Source organism: Ailuropoda melanoleuca, chromosome 4 (assembly GCF_002007445.2).
Source record: "Ailuropoda melanoleuca isolate Jingjing chromosome 4, ASM200744v2, whole genome shotgun sequence".
Taxonomy (NCBI): Eukaryota; Metazoa; Chordata; class Mammalia; order Carnivora; family Ursidae; genus Ailuropoda; species Ailuropoda melanoleuca.
Genome location: NC_048221.1, coordinates 138,442,480 through 138,467,237, shown reverse-complemented (window position 1 = coordinate 138,467,237; position 24,758 = coordinate 138,442,480). Strand labels below are relative to the sequence as shown.

Below are 24,758 nucleotides of genomic sequence, written 5' to 3'. Positions count from 1 at the left end.
CTTTTTTTATTTATTTGAGAGGGAGAGAGAGAGAGTGCGAGTAAGAGCGCAAGAGCGGGGAAGGGAGCTGCAGACTCCCTGCCAAGCAGGAAGCCTGACTTGGGGCTCAATCCCAGGACGCTGGAACCATGACCTGAGCCGAAGGCAGACACCTAACTGACCCACCCAGGTATCCCTGAATTTCAACATTTTAAATTATAAGTTAGTTAAGACATCCATGTTCATGGATTGGAAGACTCAATATTGACATTTAAGTCATCTTAAGATTCAATGAAATCTCTGTCAAAATTCCCAATGACATGTTTTGCAGAAACAGAAAAACCCATCCTAAAATTCATATGGAATCTCATGTGACACTGAATATCCAAAACAATCCTGAAAAAGAAGAACAAAACCGGAAGACTCACACTTCCTTATTTCAAAACTGACCACAAAGCTACAGCTACAGTAATCAAAACAGTACAGACTGGCATAAACACAGGCATATAGATCAACAGAATAGCACTGAGAGCCCAGAAATAAATCCTCACGTATATGGTCAAATGATTTTTGACAAGGGTGCCAAGACCATTAGATGGGGAAAGGACAGTCTTTTTAATAAATGGTGCTGGGGAAACTAGAGATCCACATGCTAAAGAATGACGCTGAATCCCTACCTAACACCATATATAAAAATTAACTCAAAATGGATCAAGTTACCTAAATGTAACTTAAAATAATAAAACACTTAGAAGAAAACATAGGACAAAAACTTCTCAACATTGGATTTGGCAGTACTTTCTTGCATAAGACACCAAAGGCACACAAACAACAACAAAAAACAAACTGAACTTCATGAAAATTTAAAAATTTTGTACACCAAAAGGCACTGTCCATAAAGTAAAAATGCAACCCACAGAATGGGAGAAAATACTTGCAAATCATGTATCCGATAAGGAATTAATATCCACAGTATACAGAGAACTTCTAAAACTCAACAATAAAAAGCCCAAACAACCAATCCAAAAATGGACAAAGGACTTGAATAAATATTTCTCCAGAGAAGATATAGCAATGCCTAATAAGCATATGAAAAGATGGTCAACATCACTAACCATTAGGGAAATGCAAAGCTAATCTACAATAAGATACTACCTCTCACCTAATAGGATGGCTACTATCAAAAAAATAGTAAGAAACAAGTTTAGGCAAGGATGTAGAGAAACTGGAACCTTTGTGCATTGTTGGTGGGAAGGTAAAATGGTGCAGCCATGGAAAACAGAATTAAGGTTCCTCAAAAAATTAAAAATAGAAATACCATGTGACCCAACAACTCCATTTCTGAGTATATATCCAAAAGAACTGAAAGCATGGTCTTAGAAAATATTAAGATATACTCGTGTTCATAGCAGCATTACTCACAATAGCTAAAACATGGAAGCAACCCATGTGTCCGTCAACAGATGAATGGGTAAGCCAAAATGTGGTATAGACATACAATGGACTACTATTCACTCTTTAAAAGGAAGGACAGTCTACATGCTATAAATGGTGAACCCTGAAAGACATTATGTTAAGTGAAATAAGCCAGTCACAAAAAGATAAATACAATATGATTCCACTTATATGAGGTACTTAGCATAGTAATATTCTGTAGAGACAGAAAGTAGAAAAGTGGTTGCAAAGTGCTGAGGGAGGGAAGAAGGGGGAGTTATTAATAACAGGTACAGTTTCAGTTTTACAAGATGAAAAGAATTATGGGGATGGATGGTGGTGATGGCTGCACAACAGTGTGAATGCATTTAATACCGCCAAACTGTACCCTTAAATATGGTTAAGATAGTATATTTTGTTATGTGTATTTATTTAAGCCAACACAAAAGAAAAAAATCTATTTGAAAACTAAAACAGAATAGCAGTGTACAAAATCTGAATGTCAACATCTTAAATTATAAGTTAACTATACTCATACAGATTAGCATAAAATTATCTTTATACAAAGAGAAAAATTAAAAGATTTTTTAAATCATCAAGTTTTAAAATAACAGTGTATAACTGATGGTTGATTTTCATTGTCAAAACTAATACAGATTTTATTAGATACACTTAATGCAAATAAAAGTGGTGTAAAGCAGTATAAACATATGAACACAGTACATCCTTTTGTTTCTGAAAGTGAATTGCTTTGCTAATGTGTTCAAGTTTATTATCTACCATAAGATAGCAAGAAACAAAAATTACCTGTCACAGAAACAATATTAAGTAATCTTCTCATGGTCTGAGGACTTATGTCACTGAACCAGTCCTCAGTAACCAGCAGTTTTGTAAGATCAAAGGACATCTGCCGAGTAATGGTCCGCTGCATCTGCCTTCTTCGGTACGTATCCTGAAAGAGTTTAAGAACAGTGAGCATGAGCCAATACTCCAAGTCTGAGAACTTAAGGCTTTTTTTAGAAGTTAATATATGTTTATGACGACAACAAAAATAATCCAAAATTTCAGTCAAACAGGAAGACTATATAATAATAATAGGCATGATTATTATCATTCCCTGAGGCAGAACCTTTACGGAACAGTTATAAAGTAATATTAGTGGCAACTGCATTAAATGGTGTGGTTTAACTTCAAATGTACTTTGATTTATAGTTGCACAGTTAGAGAAAGCTAAATGCCTTGAAGACTATAAATGAGCAGGATTATGGAAAGAGAATTAAAGTCAAACTCTTACAGGAGTTCCATTTTCATAAGGACCCTGAAATAATAAAGCAAATAAACTCTTGTCTAGTTTGAAGGATTCAGCATTTTGATGTTTATTTTCAAACGTGTGACAACTACCCTCACATATGTGTAAGAATTAAAGGTACTCTAGTGGGCAGAGCGGGGTAGAGAATCCCTTCTAATCGGAGGAAGGACAAGCACAACGAAGGCGAGTTCTCATCTGAAGTCATGGTGGATGGAAGCACAAGGAGCCCAAAAGGCCAGACTACCAAGAGGCAAATTCAAAATGTGAAATTATACCTTCCTCCTAATTTAGTACAATCTATTGTCACTCATATTAATTTTGCATTCATACCTGTATAGGTTAGAGACATAAAATCAAAACAATAAAACATCACTGAAGACACATCATATAAAATGTCCCAAATGAAATGGCAGCAAACTAGGAAAAAGAAAACAGTGCCGATGCTTGCCCAAGTTAAGTGGCACTACGACCGTAACTTACCTGCAAGTGGACATCTTCCTGTCTTGTAATACTCCCTTGATCTCTATACAAAAGACGGTTCTACCACTGGGGTAGGACAGGAAAAACATGAGTGTTCAAGGAGAAACCCGAAGTGACTGGGCAGGACACAAAATCACTATGTGGGTGTAAAAGAAAGGGTCACACCTCACAGATATCAGGGAAGGAGGAAGGCCAGCAGGAAGAGCATGGAGCTCTTCTCACACCACGAGCCTCTTTCCTCCATACACGTCTGGTGGCAACAGACACCTGGAACGGTACAACCTGACCTGGAATGAATACAGGGGTTCTCAACCCTGGATGACATCACCTGGAGAGATTTAAAATCTCACTCCCAGAGATTCTGATTCAGCTGCTCTGAGGAAGGGCGCCTGGGAACAGGTTAGGAGAGGATGGGGACTACCACACAACTCACAGCTGTTATGCGCTCTAGGCTCACATATTTCCTAAAAAGCCACCTGAAGCCAAAAGGAAATTCAATAATAAAATATATTTGATGAGCTTAATGCAATATTTACAGTAGCACATATTGAAGTAGCATCACCTTAGCTTTATTTGAACAACAGCAATACAACACATGGCTCAAAACAAGTGGCATCTTACCCGTCTGTTAAGGGCTGTTTTGCTACCGAGCTTAGTCATCTCTCCAAGGCTGTTTTGTGAAACTCTTCTGTCGGCATCTTCCTGTACCCCTTAAAGAATTTGTCAAGAGACCACCATTGTATTAAAATTCTGTGGTATATGATATTTAAAGAGAAGTGAAATCCCAACAGTATTTTTCAAGGTAAAAGGTGAGTTACCATAAAACACTACGTTAACTACTTCAAACCGAGGTACCTGAGGAACTGGATCTTTACCTGCAGTATCTGTGCATGGAATGTCCCCATTTGTTGTTGAAGTCACAAGAAATTTTCTTGCATTGCTTAGTCCACGACTATTAAGAAAAACGGGTAAATGAACTATATTGCGCATATAGTCGTGTCCATTTATATTTGAGTCACGAAGCACACTGTTGAGGTTCTGGTTAATTGCCTTTATAATAATATGTGGATCACTTGCAAAAATGGCAATGAATGGGCCTTTTGAAAACAGAACTCGGACCTGTAGTAGAAAAAACGTGTACTAATGATATAAATTTCAAATTATCCAAAGCAACAAAAAGTCTCTTCCAAATCTGTATTATCTTTTGGTGACTATATTTTTTAAACACTATTTTTTAAAAATATTACTTCATATGAAAACAAATTTCATTAAAGTCTCAATCTGGTTTTTTACCATCTGACAATTTTTCACCATCTGACAGTGATAAAACCTCCAAAGAAAACAATTAATCCTGTCCTATTTTGAGATATTTATGGTCTACATAAAAGGAAACATCAATACACATAGAAATATTTGTGAATACACATGAGGTGCTGGGCACACTGGTCTCTCTCCACAGCTACACACTATTGCTTTAACATACTTTACAGAGAGCCACTAAGGTACCCCTACTTAAATAAAAACTGTGGGTTCCCTACTGTTGCCTCTGATTCTAACCACTATCTGCAAAAGAAAGGTGGAGTCGCGCTGTGGACTTTAGAGCTACTCTGTTCATTTTCTCACCTAGCCATTGAACTAAAATTGTTTAAATCTGTTTGTGAGGACAGACATTTACTCCTGTTATACTTCTGCACTTAAAAATGGTTGGTTTTATAAAAAAAAAAAAGTACTACTCAAATTCCATTTGAGAAATTCAAGAAGTCCTTCCTCTCAGCTGCCACATGTGACAATTATAAGTTTCAAGACAGCTAAAACATACAGTGTCCAGCATCTGGAGTACTTTGTCCTGCTCACAGGCATCTAATCCATCAATGATAACCACCAGCCTTGTCTGATTCTGAGTGAAGCTGTCAATGGTTTTTGCCATCCTGGCCATCAATTCCACTTCACACTTAAGAACCTATGTAAAAGAAAGGACAGAAGCACTGAAGATAAAAGAAATTTAAGCACATTTCTTAAAAAGCCTGATAGAAACTCATCTAATAGGAAGAAAAGAAATCCCAAGTCCTCATTGCCAGTTGTGGCCCCACTTATAACTGCAGTAAGTGCTTCACAATTTAAAAAGTGACTTTACATAAATTAGAGCATTTTACCCTTACAATGAGGTAGCCACAGTCATACCCATTTTAAAAGGACAAACTGGGCTGAGTGACTTATTTGCCAAGATCACATGCTCTGAAAGTCAAAAGACTAGGAATTGAATGCAAATTCAAATGGTCTAAACACCACATTACAGTGGGCTCCTGATGGCATGTGACCTTGATCAAAGGAAGGGGCTCAGATATTGCATAAAGTCCCTTTTGATTCTAAAAGTATGGTCCTATTTTATATGTTTCAGTGGTTTAATTTGCTTCCTCTACCAGGCTCTAGAGGAGGCTATATTATTAGGCAGGAAACCCATTACTATTAGGTAGGTGATGACCTCTTGAATAATCTCCTAACACTTAGGAATACCTTATAAAAGTCTATTTTATAAAAACCTGAATTGTTTTAATTTTTCCCACTTCAAACGTACATTCCCACAGGGCAAATCTGGAATAAAACTAAAAACAAATGCAACACTGTACCATTTACAGAGTCTGCGCCCTAAAGCCCCACCATCAGGATCATGGTAGAGTACTTACACTCAATTACTTTCTAATGATCAGTGAGTGCTTACCTTCATGAATCCTTCACTTTTCAGTTTGTGCAGTTTAGAGGCAGCATTATGGAGGCGTTTCCTTTGAGAATTCAGGAGAGAGTCCAGCACCTGCCACCATGTACGACAGTTCAGCACAAAGGCCAATCCCACTATTGACGCAATTGATATGAGGACAGCATTCACTGTCAGATGTTTTGGGTCAACTCTGAAAATAGCCAGGAGAGTAATTCCAGCAATAATGCAGCCAAAGATAAAAAGGAAGATGACAAAAGATGGCAGGCAACACGTTTTTTTCCATTTCTTTTTGCCTGTAAGACAACAAATGGTTTTACCAATTAGTTACATACCAAGTACCCAGAAGATCCTAACAATGACAGTCACAGCATATGAATTTCTGATGTTCAATTTGTGTTTTCAAGAAGTGCACTGAACATTCATCCCATCCTCATCCCCTACACACAGACACGAAGGAGGAGGAAGGAAGTCCTACCCTGCGTATCTTCAGTCTTAAATACTCGAAAGAGCCTGGTTGCCAAAAAGCCAAACTCTCTCTCACAGGCATCCGAGAGAGTCGCGATCATTTCAGCCATCGATGTTTCTCCACCTACGCTGGACAGCCTGTTGTAATCTGTAAATAAAAACCTTGGGGAAGAAGGGGAATAAAATGTTACTTAGATAGCTAAAGAAATAATTTCCACATGTCATCTCTGTATCATGTACCCTACATTTTCTTAAGGTCTCTTTTAAAATATTGTCATTAAAGTTCTGAAGAGGGAACAGAACTTGTAATCAGGTCCCTTCCACTTCAAAACATTATACATATTTGTGTTAGGAAAAGGCAATAACCAAAGTGAAAAGCATCAGAGTTGTATTGAGTTAATTCTGATGGAAAGCAGTGGGGTGAACCGTGGCAGCAGAGCTGAGGCACGGCACCGGACACCTTCAGGGCCCTTGGCACAGTGACTGAAAGAGTCGCGCAGGGAAGTGTGTGAGGCACCAACGAAAAGATCAGAAGACTGACAGAATACTACAGTCATTAAGAATTTAAGGCCATTTCAAAACTCAAGTTTTAGAATGTTTTATTTATAGCTTAAACGTTTAGTAAGGATTTAGAAATGAGGTTTAGAAGATTCTTTTCAGGTTGTTCTTTGAGATAACTGAATACTTTGTATCCTGATCCTCTGAGTGGACAGGATTTCTGCACTTACTCCCTTTCTCCCCTTCCATCCCTAAACTAAATGCTCCTCTCAATCTGGTAGAAAAGCACTGCTTTCAAAATACAATCTAGGATCACACTGTACTCAATTGCATGATCTTGATTTATGCCATTTTAATTGTTTTTTTAAAAATACCATCTCATTAAAATAAATTTTCTGTGAAAATATTTCCCTCAATTATTTTATTCTATTCTGTATGTTTTCTTAAATTTTTCATTTTACATTAGTAAATCCTTCTCCTAATACTTAATCATATATACTAATTATATGTTTTTATCTTTATTTTTATCTCTTATATTCATAGTTTTTTTTTTAAATTTTTTTATGTTAGTCACCATACAGTACATCCCTGGTTTTTGATGTAAAGTTCGATGATTCATTAGTTGCATATAACACCCAGTGCACCATGCAATACGTGCCCTCCTTACTACCCATCACCAGCCTATCCCATTCCCCCACCCCCCTCCCCTCTGAAGCCCTCAGTTTGTTTCTCAGAGTCCATAGTCTCTCATGCTTCATTCCCCCTTCTGATTACCCCCCCTTTCTTTATCCCTTTCTTCCCCTACCGATCTTCCTAGTTCTTATGTTCCATAGATGAGAGAAATCATATGATAATTGTCTTTCTCTGCTTGACTTATTTCACTTAGCATTATCTCCTCCAGTGCCGTCCATGTTGCAGCAAATGTTGAGAATTCGTTCTTTCTGATAGCTGAGTAATATTCCATTGTATATATGGACCACAGCTTCTTAATCCAGTCATCTGTTGAAGGGCATCTCGGCTCCTTCCATGATTTGGCTATTGTGGACAATGCAGCTATGAACATTGGGGTGCATATGGCCCTTCTCTTTACTACGTCTGTATCTTTGGGGTAAACACCCAGTAGTGCAATGGCTGGGTCATAGGGTAGTTCAATTTTTAACTTTTTAAGGGACCTCCACACTGTTTTCCAGAGTGGCTGTACCAACTTGCATTCCCACCAACAATGTAGGAGGGATCCCCTTTCTCCACATCCTCTCCAACAATTGTTGTTTCTTGCCTTGTCTATCTTTGCCATTCTAACTGGCGTAAGGTGGTATCTCAGTGTGGTTTTGATTTGAATTTCCCTGATGGCTAATGATTTTGAACATTTTTTCATGTGTCTGTTAGCCATTTGTATGTCTTCATTGGAAAAGTGTCTGTTCATATCTTCTGCCCATTTTATGATTTGTTTATTTGTTTCTCGTGTATTGAGTTTGAGAAGTTCTTTGTAGATCTTGGATACCAGTCCTTTATCTGTGGTGTCCTTTGCAAATATATTCTCCCATTCCGTGGGCTGCCTCTTAGTTTTTTTGACTGTTTCCTTGGCTGTGCAGAAGCTTTTTATCTTTGATGAAGTCCCACAAGTTCATTTTATCTTTTGTTTCTCTTGCCTTTGGAGATGTGTCATGAAAAAGGTTGCTTCGGCCAATGTCGTAAAGGTTGCTGCCTATGTTCTCCTCTATGATTTTTACATTCATAGTTTTGATGTTCCATCTGGTTTGGCCTATTTATTTTCATCTTAAGTTACACATTTTATCTTGTAATAATTTTAAAATTCTTTATCATTTAGTATGCATTTAACTATTTTGCTAATTTCTGTTGAATTCCTCTTGCTTTCAATTCTGTTTTTCACTTAATTTTCCTCTGGAGCCCTCTACCTTTCCTTTATTCTTGACATAACATGTTTTTCACCTTTTCTGAACTGTTTCCTCATACATTTCCTATTTAACATTAATAATAATTTTAGATAGGCAAGTCGATTTATTTCCACAGGTGAGGAAAGAGTGGCTCAGGGGGCACGCTCAGGAGCCAAGGTTACACGTTAATGCAAGGGGATGCTAGAACCCCATCCTACATCCTGTGCCCTCTTCAAAGTGTTCCCAAAGGATGGAAAAGGTGTCATGGGGTTGGGGGGGGGTTCAAATCAAATTTGGTAAATCAAAGTTAACCAGATTTATTTAGGGAGAGTTGTCTCTGATCCTTTTATGTACAAGAGGAAGATATGATGTAAAGTGTTTCTCAAACCTATTTAACCAAGGCAAGTTGTTTTCTTTCTCAAATAAAAAGTTCAAGAAACCAATGCTTTTTTTGGAACGTACACTGAGAAAGCCTTATGAGCTTTATTTTTGCTTCATCTTATGAAAAGCTACTTCTGTCAAAGGGACCAACTTACCTCACAGGTAAAGCTTTAGTAGTCTGCTCTGGCAGTTCAGGTGGGTTTACAAACATCAGTTTGAGGAGGAGCTCCAAATATCCAATATGTCTTGCCAATCTCGTACTGAGGACCCAGGCCCAATTCCAACTCTCTCCTTCCCTTCGTCCACCAAAGTAAATGACAACTGAAATGCACAGTTTAAAAAAATTATTCAAAACAATCATGACTCAAGCAGCCTCTTTTCTCACATTGTCAAATATCAAGTAACGAGAGGTAGGCTTACATGACTTTCCTGGTTCCACGCTATTTCCTAACTACTCCTCAAAGAATTCCTTGGCTAATTAACCAACATAGAGAAGGTATGTGGAAAACAGAAAGAAAACTAAAATATGATATAAGAAACACAATCAGAAAGATAATGCCTTAAACAGAAACATATCACTTAGTTCAGACTCAAATGTGAATGATTTTGGGTTTATCACTTTTTGCACCTGTTGAAGTTATCAGTTCCTCCAACAGTGAATCTATTTCCTCTGCTACAACTGAAGATATCCCCTAAGAACAGGACTATAATTTTTTTTACTTCGCTTTTAAGTAAAATAAAGATCACAGGCATGAGCAAAATGCCCAAGAGCATGCCACTGATGGCTATGAAGACTTACTTTCAAAAAAGATTTAACTATAGTAGATCATTAATGTACAAAAAAGTGAATATAATAATTCAGAGTTCTACTTCAATATTAATGAGCAGCACACCAGTGTTTAAAGCTACTCCAGGCAGGTTGTGGACAATGTTCCTCTAGGCCAACTTATAAAATAGCAAAAAAGTCATGAAAATCTTTTAATTAATTATGAAAATCACTTACAGGAGAAACATAGATAATATTTTATATTTTATAAATATAGATACATAAATACAAAATATTAAGATAATGTTTTAAATAAAACAAGGAGTCTTAACATTGTCTCTATTTTTTGAAAAAAAAAATCAAAAACTTACTAAAAAATATATATAAGAGAGCTAAGAGGCTCAATGATACTGCTATTCCAAGATTCAGGTCGACCGTAAAAGCAAACAATAAACCAAGCCCTCCACAAAGCAGCAAGGTCAGAAATACTATAAGCCAGGAAAACTGAAAAAGAGGTTCAATCTGTTGTCCTGCAAAAGTCTTCATTTCATCTGAAAGAGAAATAGGAAAAACCTTAAGCCTGTTTTAAGAAATACAACTTCTTTTCTTCCCCCCTCCAAGTTTTTATTTAAATTCCAGTCAGTTAACATACAGTGTAATATTAATTTCAGATGTAGCTTTGGATTTTTCTCCCAAGTTTTTAAGAAATGCAACTTCTATCAATTTGAAATTTTCAATATAAACATTTACTGGGTACTTACTAAGTCCCTAGACACAATGTTGCTACTTGACCATTTCAGCCAATGTTCTTTAGATAAACATGCAAACCTCACTCCCCAGGGCACACCCACCCTTGTTCTACCCACTCTCTTGCTTCATGTTGAGGATGCACAAATCCCTTTTCATATATTCCCATTTGTCAAGATTTTGCTATTTATTTTTCGTGGTTTGTATTATATAAGCAACAAGGTATTGTTTCCACATACAAAACTGGAAAACATGACTTTGCTATGTGTCCTCAACCTACGCATCACCACCCTTCCGCTGTGGCACTCCTCCTCACCCCTCCTCCAATCACATTTGAGAATCACTGCTCTTAAAGGTGTGTGCTGAGCCTAGACGAGCCCAGAACAAGTCATTCTTTCTACAAAACTTGATAAAAATTTTACAGGCAATACTGAAATCTGTCCTTGAAGAATGAATACGATTTTGCAATCAAAGGGGTGGTAGGAGGAGCTGTCTAGGAAGTTCCTAACAAAGGGAGCAACTCAGGAAAAGTATCTAGTCTGTTCTTGCAAGAGCCAGCAGCCCTCTGGGACTGCAGCACGGGGCATACACATAAGGCAGTGCTGGAGGGTATGCCATACAAAGTGACAAGTTTAGGTAGGGCTCTGGATATGATGATTATAAATAGCATATGCAGGGGCACCTGACTGGGTCAGTCAGGGGAGCACACAACTCTTGATCTTGGGATCCTGAGTTCAAGACCCACACTGGGTGTTGGGCCTACTTAAAATTAATAATAATAATAATAATAATAGCACATGCAGAAAATCTGCTACCAGTTATAACACAACTGGATCTTTGTTTTAGGGAGAGAACTCAAATGACTGTGCGGAGGATCAACTGGATAGAGTAACATATTCAATTTAGTAAACTGTGCAACACATACTCATACATAAAAATCTATTTTGTTTTACTTCAGAAAAAAACACCAGAGGAAGCCTCGTCATATATACAGACTTTGTGCAAACACGCCCTTTACCTTCTAGTTTCTTGAGTAAGAAGGATTTCCCACTTCCCCACTGTGCATACAGCCCCACACAAATGGGTGGCTGCATGGTAGGCTCGCTGAGAATGTCTGCCAGCGCACTGCTATACAAATCGTAACCAAGCATGTCACCGTCTGTTTCAGTAGGAGACAAGTGTCCTGTAATTATAAACATACCATATCCTTACTTTAAAAAGAGACATTACCACTAGAAAGGAACATCAATTCCTAGTTATCAATTGTTTAATTATAAAAAAACCCTTATATTAAATGGTTACACCTGTGTAAAAATAGGTTAAAAGATTCTTAAAGACCGTATTTCATTGAACTTAAGATACCTACTTATTATAGTATGCATCATTATTATGTATAACTAAGAAAGAAAAAATATGTTGCCAAACTGTGACACAATGCTCTCTTATCCATCAATTATAAGACACATTCCAATTTCAGAGATGTCAAATGTATAACAATGTACATTTTAGAATCAATAAAATATGATTAAAACACAAACTAGTACACAGGAATAAACTTAATAGGTGTAATACCTATATAAAGAAAGCTATTAAATGTTACTGAAGAATAAAATATAGTAATCAGAGAAAAAGAGATATTATATGGCTCCAGGCAGAAAGGTTCAATGGCTTTGAGACAGCAATTCTCACCATATTAATTTATCACTTTAAGACAACTCCAAACAAAATCCATGTGAATTTTTGAAAAATTGAAAAGCAGAAGAACACATAAGAAGAGCTAAGAAAAAATTTTAAAAGACTACCAGAGAAAGAGTAGTTGTCTTTGTAGAAAAATTAAAATATACTACAAAGCTACAATAATTAAAGCATTGTAGAACCAGCACAAGATATTAGCATAAGTGGCATTTCAAACCAGTGGGCAAGGTAGGAATTAGAAAGTGGTGCTGGAGGGACAAACCATCCATTTTTAAAAAAATAAAATGAAAACTATACATCTTATACCTTAAAAAAATAAGTTTCTGAAACATTAAAAAATTAAATGTAAAAAACCATAAAAGTACTAGAAGAAAATACAAGGGAAAAAACTTTTTTAATCTTTGCATGGAAAAGGCCCTTTTTTTTTAAGATTTTATTTTATTTATTAGAAACAGACAAAGATAGCAAGAGAGAGCATGAATGGGGAGGAGAGGGAGAAGGAGACTCCCCACTGAGCAGGGAGCCTGATGTGGGGCTCGATCCCAGGACCCTGAGATCATGACCTGAGCTGAAGGCAGACGATTAACTGACTGACTCACCCAGGTACCCCGGAAAAGGCCCTTCTTTCTCAATATAATACTAAGGCCAGCACTGCAGGAAAGGACGAACAAATAAATTACAAAGCTGCATAACTTTTAAATGGGAAACTAAAAACACCCATCACCATAAACAAAGCAGCAGCTCAGAGAGGGGTACAACATATAGGATGGACCCAGGATCCATATCCATAACATATAAAGACACTTAAAATCAATTTTTAAAAACATATCAAGAACTCAAGAGAAAAATGGGCAAAGGATACAAAGAGGAAAATGGCCAAAATACAAATACCCTGTGAACGTATATGAAAAGATCGCAATCTGACTAATAATTTTATAATGCATATTACATGAGATTTTTTTCTCATATTGATCTGATTAGCAAAGATTAAGGAGGCTGGAGCTCTCCAGGCTTCACAAGGTCATGGGGAGCTGCACTACAGTAATGGGTCCAAGGCAGAAGAAACTGTTACAGCCATTTCGAAAGTCTCCCAAAACTACGAGCATTAACTGACTTACCAATAGGTAAGTAATGCCTACTTCTGGGCATTTATTCTAAGAAAGAGTCCTAAAAAGAAGAGTTAATGAATACGTATACAAAGATGTTTACTGCACCACTAGCTTTTAAATATAGTTCATCATTAAAAACTTTTATAATATGGTATGACCCTATTATTAATTTTTAAAGCTGCATATATAGTATAAAACATTTTTAGAAATGTACAGAAAATCCTGTAGGGTCAAACAGTTACAAATTAAGAGATAGGGGACAATGGAAAATTTGCACTTTCTACTATATTCGTGTCTTCATTTTTGAAATTTATGAGTGTGCACTAATATAATTAGAAAAAATATTTTAAAATACAAGAACTCATAATACAATAGAAGCATACTTAAAAACAATCTGTAAGTAAGAAGCTCAATTGGAAGGTGGTGGGATTCTAGTATCTCCTGTTGGGTTTCTATCTCTTTTTTAATTCTGGTAGAAAATTGATCCATATTTCAAAACACATATGTTATATACTCATGTACATTCTTCTCAATCAAAAACTGTTTGAATACAATATTCAAAGCATTATGCCAGATGTTACAGAGGACATAAAGATAAGAAGTAATAGTCCCTGTCCTGAAGAACTTGGAATCTGAAGGGAGAAAATTCTAAAAGAAATAAAATAAAAGGCCATACATAATAAGTATATAAAAAAAGAAATGTAAACACAAGTGCCTAAATATTCAAATGAGGCAAAACTTTTGTCTGGTTTAGACAGATCTGTTAAAACATCACCGAGAAGGGGACAACTGACAGGAGCCTTGGAGAGAGACGATTTGGACAAGGAACCTTTGTAGAGATGGAGAGGGCAGACCTGTGGCAGGCATAACAAGCAAACACGGAGAACTTTAAGCACTCAGGCCACAGAGAAAACAGCATATTTTGATAAAAGCACAAAGAATAGCTGGGAGAGGAAGAGGGAAAAGATTTTTAGAAAAGCAGGCTACATTTTTAGAGGTCTTAAAAGTTGATGGCTAACTCTGGATGTACTTCATTTAGATGCTACAGGACAGTGCAGAAAAGCTCTAGACAGGAAGGGATATTTTTCCACAGCAAAATAATAACTTTCTCAACTTCCACAATCTCCAGTTAAGTGATAAATGCAAAACTGCTATTGGCTTCTTAATTTTCCACATAACATTCATTTTTTAAAAGCTCAGTCAGGAACAAAACCCAATACTTACTGGCTCCAAATATTTGAGTTAAAATACTTTTTTGATGGCTACAGTCAATGTTGTAGGGAGTCTCGCCTGCTTTGTTGGGCCTATAAAGTAACCTCCCATCTTTGGGATTTCGTAAAAGAAGTTCTGCCAGTTTCCGACTCCTCCCACGAATAGCAATATGCAAAGGAGTGTCTCCTTTCTGTAAAATAGACAGGAAATTGGGACTTTCATATACTTTATATATAATATATACAGAGTAACAATTTTCAGGTTTCTGTGAAATAATGAAAAATCTGAACTTTTCATATTTTTCATATACAGTGAATAAATAATCTGAATTTTTATTTCTATCTTCTCTGTAATTTTTTTCTCAAGTTCCTCACCTAGCTTTTCTTGGGTATTATTTCTCCCACAGCCTGCGAGAATGAAGGTCATTCTTCCCTCCTCCCCTCAAGTCACTAAAATAAAAAGCAACAGGCTTTCTCCTTGCAGGATCTCCTAGGCCATGGATCTACCTCTATCCACCATCCAAATATTTACTGTCCACGATGTCCTCCACTTCCTCAACTACTTTAAATTCTACTGTACAACTTTCTTCTGCATTTGTCTAGAAAGCATCACAATCCATGCTGATATCCCATCTAGCATGAGTGATCTCATCTGCTCCCATCCCCTTTGCCAACCAGCCACCATCATATGAAGCCCTTACACTTCTTTCTACACTTCTCTCCTTGGAGTCCTTCGTATCACATCTATCCATGTCTGGCCAGTACAACCTCTTCTGCCCTCCTCACCTTTCACTTCTCCCTGTATCAGCCTACCTTCTTCTTTTATCAGAATCCCCAATCACATTAGTATTCACATTCAACACTAATGAAAACATGTAAAAACAAACCAAAAAAAAAAAAAAAAGACCTTTTCTGCAATGTGTTCTCCCACTTTTTACTTCACAAACACCTCTCTTGAAGACAATGACCTAAAAAGTTAAAAAATTAAGTTCTCAGTTCTCATCTACCCTGATCTCTTTAGAACACTAAATGAAAATGACCTGCAATATTCTTCCTATAGCTTCGATGGCACAACCTTGTCTTGATTTTGACTCTCCTCTTCTGCTTTGGGTCTACTTCTTCCTTTTCTAGATTATCTTTCCACATCCTAAACACATGGCACAATAACTATGTATTTTGAGCTCACTCTAGGTAAGGCACTGTGCTGGGTACTCCGGAAGATATAAAGATGGAAGACAAAACAGTCCCTAGCCTTAAACAGCTTACAGTATAACAGGAAGAAATTAGATAAACATGCAAATTATAAAACAAAGTAGAATGTAACACGTGCCATAAGAAAAGTAAAGTTCTGTCCTCAGCTTTCATCTTTCTTCCCATTGATGACCTTAGTCACACCCATGCAATTCTTTTTTCTCGGTAACTAAGTGCCAAATTCTCATCAGTAGGCTTGATTTCTTGCCCAAATTCTAGTCCCACACTTCCCAATGCCTACTGGTGTCAGCCTCCTGAATGTCTCATCAGCCCTCAAACAAAACACATCTAAACCAGATTTCATTATTTCCCCACCTGAACCCCATCTCTTATCCCCAAACCTGTGAGAAGGTAGAAACATCATCTGTGGCATTTTTGCCAGATACAAGGTTTCTGAAAATGCAGGGAAGATGTTAACACAGCCAGTGTGCAGAACTGAGATCAGGGAGAGGCTAGGTGAAAATAGCATTAATCTTCATTCTGAAATGTATCTGTATGAAATCCTCCATGAAGAGCCAGGATCAGGACTTTTACAGGTTTGTATTCCAAATTCTAGCACGACAGCACCTTACCCGTCCTCGCCAGGTATGTGTTGAATGAATGAACAAATGCTCCAAATATCATGTGTGCTTGTCAGCAAGTATGTGCTGACTCAAGCCAAAGCAACACACAAAAGGATACAGAGACAGAGAACTCCAGGAAACTTATTAATGAGTATGAAACAAATATTTATAAATGGTATATTACTGAGTTAACGAGGCCATGTGGAATCTTAAAGGGCACTTAGCCCAGTGGTTTCTTATTGAAAATTAGGAGACCAGGGCCAGAAACAAGTCAATGTCAGAAAGAGAAAAACAGGCAATGCAGGAAGTTTTCTATAAAGCTAAATATATTCAACTGCAAAATCTCTTGATTTTATGTCATTCCTAGTTTTCAATATCAAAGTTTCCTTTCTTTTATATGAAATTATACAAACATGGTAATAATAGGTGGGAAGACTTTTTTTCTTAATGTTTTTTGATAAAAAGCAAATACATATTAATTCTGTGTTTTTTCTTTAATTGTCACATAAATAATAGAAAGATAAACTTCAATCTACTATGGATTAGAAGAGCCCAAATCATATCACACATTTAGATGGAAAAATTTATTTTTCTTACTTCATATGTAAATCAATTCACTCTTTTTATGGGAGCAAATCAGTTGAAGTAGAGAAAGAATTACACTTCAAATGAAAATCAGGAATCAACTCTATATGAAGTATTAAGCAATTGAGAGTTAAATTTACCACAGAAAATATGAACATTTCTCTAAGAGGATTATGGCGAGAACGCGGCAGAACATTTTATCTCCTATTAGTGAATATTAACGCTAGTCTGCTCTATCTTTTCCAGCCCCTTGGATTCTTTCCTCCTGTTTGTCTGCAACAAGCTCTACATCTGATGGCGTTCTCCTTGTATGGCGGTCAATGGCAGCTTGCCATAACTAGTATGAGCAACAGAAGGAAAATCTGATGCAGCCTCTACTAGCATGCTAAGCCTGCCCACTCCTCAGCACACTATCAGAACAGCCAAGAAGATATCAGAGGACCAAAATCCCACACAGACAGCCCCGGCAAGTAATCTCTCCCTCCACAAAATAAAACCAGACTCCCTTGAGTCCAGCAAATACATAGGTCAGTCTACCAAGAGTCTTCCGAAAAGTGTTCTCTCTGCACAGATGTTTTACCTTATCTACAGCAGACACTTTAGCTCCTTTATCTAGCAGCAGCTCTACTACTTCAATACTTCTCATCTTGGTAGCCTTGATAAGTGGTGTCTCACCATCCTGCGGGCACAGATAAGAAGGTTTGCTGGATTAATAGCTTTATTCATAAATGTTTAAAGTCACATCAATGCACATGTAAGAATTCAAACACCTGACTCTGGCACAAGACTATACTGAAAATGTTCTCAAGAAAACATAGCTATAAAAACTAACAAGAAAAATGCTTTTCTTTTCCCAACCAATCATTTGTATCAAAATAATTTTATATCACTCAGCCAAGAATGGATATGCCCAGCTACTTATCAGCCATTTCTGGCAACACTCCCCTGCCCCTCACTGATTTGGCCATTCCCCAGGTTCTACCATTGACACGTGGGGCAGCCCCTCCAGAGACTACTTCCCATTCATACCAGCTCCCCACCAACCAACCCACAGCTTGGACAGTCAATGTCCAGGCAAGCCAGTGCCTAGATTTTTCAGAGATCTTTACCAGCATCACTTCAGTTCTCTGTGCACCTAAGGACCTGTGTGTAACAGGAAAAAAAGTTTGGTACAAGAAGCATGCCTCTGGAAAACCCCAAAAAAGTTCATGATTGCTTTTGAAAATCAAATTAAGGGATACAGGAAGAGACCATAGTTCAGCACTGAATAAGGAGACAGAAACCTGGTCAGCACCCAAAGATGGTCACAGTGACTGACACATAGGTTTAAAAAAAAATTATCATCAAGGAGCCACCCACACACCAAAAGATATCCCAGGAAACTTTCTGCGATAGGGTACTAAAGCTACCATAGTACAGAAAGATGCTGGTCCCAATCTCTAGCAGATAAAATAGGAGTATCTTATGGGTGACTCCACAATTTTGTTTATTCATTAAGAATTCCTGCCAATTCAATCCAAATACATTCATTCCAAATACATTTTCCCCACAGAAACCTATTAGACATAAGGCCAAATACTATCACTAAAGTCTTATATAAGTTTTATATTTTTCACATGATTTGACCAAAATAGACAAAAGTGACTGCTTTGGGGAACCAAGAACCACTCATGCTGGTCTTTTTAAAAGGAAATGTGTTCTGCATTCCAAATAAAAGCATAAAAGAATTATGAAAAAATGACCTGTCCACAATTTATGAATAGCTGATATTATATTTTCTGAAAGTATTTAATTACGAGAACAAATTACACACTATATTTTCCTGTGGAAAAAAGAACTTCTGAAAGGATGCAAAATTACTCCCCAATTTAACATAGGTTATTATCAGTAAAATCAGTATAATTCTAATATCAAACAGAAAACTATTGAAAAAAATAAGCAGTATTAATATTCAGCACTGGGTATTGCTAGGAGAAATGTCCTTGATACCTTTGTGCATATCTCAGTGTCAGGATTGCACTGTAAGATATCTCTCACCATTGTTGCATTTCCTTTCTCTACAGCCCAATACAAAGCAGTTTTGTTGTCCTATATAACAGAAAAAAATCAACAATCACTTCATTTGAAATACAATTATTGGAAACTGCTAGTTGTAAACATAAAACATCATTTTTAACATTTCTGTCAGAAAGCATTAATAGATCTTACCAACAAACAGAAAATATTATTAACCCTTATTCTATTTTGGATTTACTCTTGAGAAATTCTTTATGAGAGATGCCTAAGAAAACAATATCACTTGATATAGAAAGCAGCAACCCCACATACTTGATAAGGCAAAGTATGCTGTGATCAGATTTCTGGGCCCTACACATTCTTGAACAAGTCAAATATTCTGCAAATATTCTGACCCGTGGCTTTTCATCTGCCCAATCTTTTCGAAAGATAATGCGTGAGAATGTATTACACAAACAGAAGGTGAATTGTTTTCACCGTGTTTTGCTTTCTTAATCCCCACCCACCCTGCACTCACACACCAATCCTGATCTGATCCTTTAAAATCCCATCTAGTTCAAAAACCAAAATTAGATCCAATAGACCCTGAAAGGAGAGCTAGAGAACAAAATAAAGTGACTAAAAGGTAGGAAAACAGGATTGACAGACAAAAAGGAATTAGGTAAACTCTAAATAGGGAAGCCAGTAACCATCTTTTAGTGAAACTATGATTTTAATGCCAAAGACAGTCACTGACTTTCCAGGGCTGCCACACTAAGTATCCCACATCGAACTTTCCCTGGTGGAGTTCCATCACCTCAACAATGTGCAGTAGCTTCCCAACGTTCTTAGCCTGGCCCTCAGACCTCTCCAGCCCTTTCTAGTTCTGCCTCTGTCCCATGCCACACTCCTCGCTAGCCCATGGCCAGCCTGACCTTTTTGCCAGCTAAGGAGTACAGTCTTTCCCTTCTCTGTTTTCTTGAATCTCCTCATCCTATCATTCCACTATCCTTACCTGAAATACCAGCCTTCCTTTTCTCTACCTATCTAAATCTAACCCATCTTTCAAACTTTGCTCAAATTCTACCTTCTCTCAAAAGCCTTCCTTAATGCCTTCGTTTCCCACCTGAAGACTGGTATAGTGGGAAGTTTCACTAGGCAATCAATCAAATATCATCTTATACCAAAAGGCATCACTTTATATGTTTATGTAAAAACACAAAAATAAACATAAAACAAAGTAAAACCTCCCTAACTAAAATACACATTTCTTACAGGTGAAGGTTTCATATTAAGTCCCTCATGGCATTTGGCATAATATTTATTAGCCTGATTCAAAAATAGATTTGAGTAAAATCTAAATTCAAGGGAAAACTAAGTAGAAATGTAGGCTGTCCGACAACAAAATGGACTATTAAGTATAGTTTTGTTTTTTAACCTAAAGCTCTTGAAATATTGGATAAATTCACAAGTTTATGGGAGGTTTACCTAATCTTAGTAACCTTTGTAGCTCTGTGAGCTACGACCGCCTTAAGCAAAGTCCATGGGCACCATCGAGGCGTCCTAGGAAAGGCAAGCAGAATGGGGAAGAAGGAGAAGAAAGATAAAACAGCAAGAATGGAAGAACACCACATGGACGAAGAAGACAAAACAGAGGGAAAATACTAAAGAAAACAAATAAATTGGATACAAAGTATCAGCAACTGTCTCAGTATCATAAACTACTCATTTCAGGATTGAATGTATTTATACACTAGGAGGAGAGATGTATTTGAAAAATATGAGCTTCGAACATGCTCTAATGTCATCTAACATGACATTAATAGAGAAATTCTGTAATAATGGCAGTGAAACTTCATATAGGCATCCATTAAATACATTAAGATCTACTAGCTCATATCCAGAGAAAACTCAGAAGAATGACATTGTCATCAGTCAACATGTACAAGTGACTGTGCGCAAAGATGACAGCAGCACAGGGGTCACACACACCTGTCCTCTGATGTCTATATCAGCATATTTCTGGAGAAGTGCTCGAACAATTTCCACATGACCGCCTCTGACAGCACCAATCAACACAGTATCCCCACTCTAAAAAGACAAAAAAAAAAAAAAAGGTAAACTGATAATAAGAACAAATAAACACTGTTTTGAAGTTAATCGTATATTAATAGATATTCTTCTGCAAATTTCTTGGGAAAAAGAGTACCTCAAAATAAGAGAAAAATTCTAGTTAACTACCATTAATACCGGACATTAACAGCCCTAGAGTAAGAGACAGGTTATACCTAAAAATGAGGACTCTGAAACTCTACAACAAAAGTTTAGACAGACGAGTTACCAGAAAATAAGCCATACTCTTTGAAGGTGACCGACCTCCCACTATAAATGTACATTAAATTAAACGACACCAGAGCTGTCAATGAACCAAATGAACATTCAGGAATAACATAATACAAAACTGTTGGAATAATGCTATATGAAGAAAGCCATGGATTGTAAAAAAGGGAGTTGTAGGGCTAGGGCTGTCGGTGAGTTTATAACCACATTTAAGGGAGAGGGTAGTTCCCAGACTAGTATCCATATTCTAAGCAATCTGGCATTACAAGCTAACAGTGCATAAGACTGACTCATTCCCCATGACAAGATTAGATGAAGTTCATTACCTCATAAAGACAACTCTTCGTCCTAAAATTATACTTACCAAACAACAATTATTATTAATTATATCTTCCTACTACTTCAAATGTAAAATGGCTATTTTGGCAATGGGCATAACTTTTTTTTACTCTAAATTACAAATCAGTTGTAGGAATTTGAGTTGGGTAAGTCTATGAGCTGTGGCTCATCTCAATCTTTAGTGGACCTCAATGGGTTATAAATCAAGATGCAAGTCCTTGAGGATTATTGAATTTAGCATCCTGTGTAGTATCTTAACTACTACATTAAAAGCAGAAATAAATCCAAAGCAAACCAATTTTAGTTGAGAATGTTAGCATTAATATGGTGCCAGAGTAGTAAGTTAATACAAGGTTATAAATATCTCATTCCTTACTACGTGCCATGTACCACTCTAGGTATTGGGAAACAAGACAGACAAGTTCTCAGCTCTAGAAAAACTGACAGTCTAGAGGAGACAAACAGACAACATACAATGAACACAAATAAAAAATAAGACAAATGGCATGTAAATAAATTAAAATATAGTGATGTCGTAGAAAGTGACTGGACAGTGACTTTGGATTGGGTCATTTGAGATCTTCTGAGAAGCTCATATTTAAGCTGAGGTCAGAATGACAAGGAGGAAACAGCCACATTGTGATCATGAAGATCAGCATTCCCAACACAGCATAGCTGGTGAAGAGGTCCTAACGCAGCAACAAGATCAGTATGTTCTAGAAAGGAAAAAAGTAGTGGAAGCAACCTATTAAAACTAGGGGAAGGGAAGTGACAGATACAGGATGTGTTCTGGAGGTAGAGCCAATGGGACCTGCTGAAGAATTAGATGTGGTAGGTGGGGAAGAGAAATCAAGGCTAATGCATAGAACTCGGGGCTTTAACAACAGGGTGAATGGTGATGTCATTCACTCAGATGGAAAAGACTGAAGGAAAAGCAGGGTTGGGATGAACCAAACAAGACATCTGCTTTGCTGTAACTTTTAAAACCCATCAAACATTCAAGCAGACAGTTCACGTAGAGTTGGAAATGCAAGTGTAGAGTTCTGAGAAAAGATCAGAGCAAGAGGTACAACTTTGAAAATTCTAAGTGTAACTGAAGCCTTGGGAAAATGAATAACACCAGCCATAAGCAACGCTACAGTCACAGACATCAAGGACAGTTACAGATTAACAATACATGTGACATTTTCAGTAACAATATTATCTGACAAAGATTAAAAAGAACACCCTTCACAAAGATTGAATACATTTTAACTTCTCAGTTTCAGAGGTAGAAATAAAACTTATCTTTTATTAAAACAAATGCATGGCATACACGAAGAATCCTGAAAGGTGCGAGAAGTTAAGATAATCTTCCATCATGTTACCGCTAGAAGACAAATCTCAAATACGTAACCTACCCTGTCAGGTATGTTCACATATGTTCCAGCGTCGAGGAGATCCTGTACAATCTCTGTATGTCCCTCCTTTGATGCAATCATCAAAGCTGTATTTCCATCCTTATCTGTTAAATTTACATTTGGATTCCTCTTCAAAATTTCCTTTACTGACTGTGTGTAGCCTCCTTTTACTGCCACAATCAGTGCAGTCATTGAATTCTAAAAAACACAAACAAGCCCAAGAAATCAGTATAATCTAGAAAAAATATGATTTATGCCACAGTTATAAAACTGATGTTTTCCAAAAGGTGGTCTATTATTAACAGTGATATCTGATAAAGAAATGCCAATATAAATAACCAGTCACATACCAAAACCGGCTAGGGAGCCTATTTTCTGTTTTTGAAGATACATTAATTTTCTTGAGTCAACAGGATAGTTACGATTCAACTCTTCAAATGATAATCTGAAACTGGATTCGCTGACAATGAACAGACCCTCTCACTAATATAATGAGATGAGACGGGATGATTCAAAAGGAAACACATTCTAAATTAAAATAATCCAAAATAAGGTGAACCAGGCTTCAAACAAAGAATTGTTTACAATAAAAATCTGTAGGAAAAACCGAAGTAAAACAATGAATTAATAGCTATAGGATAGTTCAGTAAAGTATAATATATTCTGTCTTTCACAGTGATCAAGAAACCACATTTTCAAAAATGATCTCATTTTTATGGTTCTTTTATTTTTTTTTAAAAGATTATTTATTTATTTATTTGACAGAGATAGAGACAGCCAGCGAGAGAGGGAACACACACAAGCAGAGGGAGTGGGAGAGGAAGAAGCAGGCTCATAGCGGAGGAGCCTGATGTGGGGCTCGATCCCATAATGCCGGATCATGCCCTGAGCCGAAGGCAGACGCTTAACCGCTGTGCCACCCAGGCACCCCTATGGTTCTTTTAAAAGCTGCACCTCTGGGGCACCTGGGTGGCTCGGTTGGTTAAGTGGCCAACTCTTGATTTCAGTTCAGATTATGATCTGAAAGTCCTGGGATTGTGCCCCACGTCAGGCTCCACGCTCGGCAGGGAGCCTGCTGTGGATTTTCTCTCTCTCTCTCTCTCTCTCCCTCTGCCCCTCCCCCTGCTTGCATGCTCTCTCTCTAAAATAAATAAAAATAAATCTTAAAAAAAAACAGAAGCTGCATATCTAATTTATACCAATACATCACTTAATAGAAGAACCTGACTCATTACCGAAAGAAGTATTTAAGGTTGCTTCCTGAAAAACTGATCTATATCGAGATGTCATATAACTTCCTTATTGAAATATTTCAGTCATTAGATCAGCCTCCCAAATTGAGTCATAATTCTCTCACATATTAAAATAATATAGCCTTTTAAAATCCTGCAAGAGTCAAAAATCATAGAAATAAGCCACTTATCCTCTGGATAAACTGTCCAGAAAAAAGGAAAGCGAAAGGTATGAACTTCATGGCTGTCTAAGAATCATGCTCAGGGGTGCCTGGGTGGCTCAGTTGTTGGGCGTCTGCCTCTGGCCCAGGGCGTGATCCCAGGGTCCTGGGATTGAGCCCCACATTGGGCTCCCTGCTCTGCTGGGA

The 24,758-nt window shown here is 37.2% G+C and overlaps 1 protein-coding gene across 10 annotated transcripts in view; it reads right to left on the bottom strand.

Moving 5' to 3' along the window:
* Positions 1-24,758, bottom strand: part of KIDINS220 (kinase D interacting substrate 220) — a 99,125-nt gene that overhangs the window by 49,180 nt on the left and 25,187 nt on the right. For all 10 annotated transcript variants that reach the window (XM_034659950.1, XM_034659952.1, XM_034659951.1 and 7 more), the window contains exons 8-21: positions 23,159-23,356; positions 21,072-21,170; positions 19,074-19,172; positions 17,665-17,763; positions 14,699-14,876; positions 11,689-11,853; positions 10,295-10,474; positions 9,313-9,478; positions 6,394-6,545; positions 5,922-6,211; positions 5,022-5,162; positions 4,078-4,321; positions 3,824-3,912; positions 2,221-2,365 (exon numbers count right to left, since the gene is read on the bottom strand). In XM_034659950.1, coding sequence (XP_034515841.1) covers positions 2,221-2,365; positions 3,824-3,912; positions 4,078-4,321; positions 5,022-5,162; positions 5,922-6,211; positions 6,394-6,545; positions 9,313-9,478; positions 10,295-10,474; positions 11,689-11,853; positions 14,699-14,876; positions 17,665-17,763; positions 19,074-19,172; positions 21,072-21,170; positions 23,159-23,356 — 2,245 coding nt within the window. The remainder of the gene's footprint in view (positions 1-2,220; positions 2,366-3,823; positions 3,913-4,077; positions 4,322-5,021; positions 5,163-5,921; positions 6,212-6,393; positions 6,546-9,312; positions 9,479-10,294; positions 10,475-11,688; positions 11,854-14,698; positions 14,877-17,664; positions 17,764-19,073; positions 19,173-21,071; positions 21,171-23,158; positions 23,357-24,758) is intronic.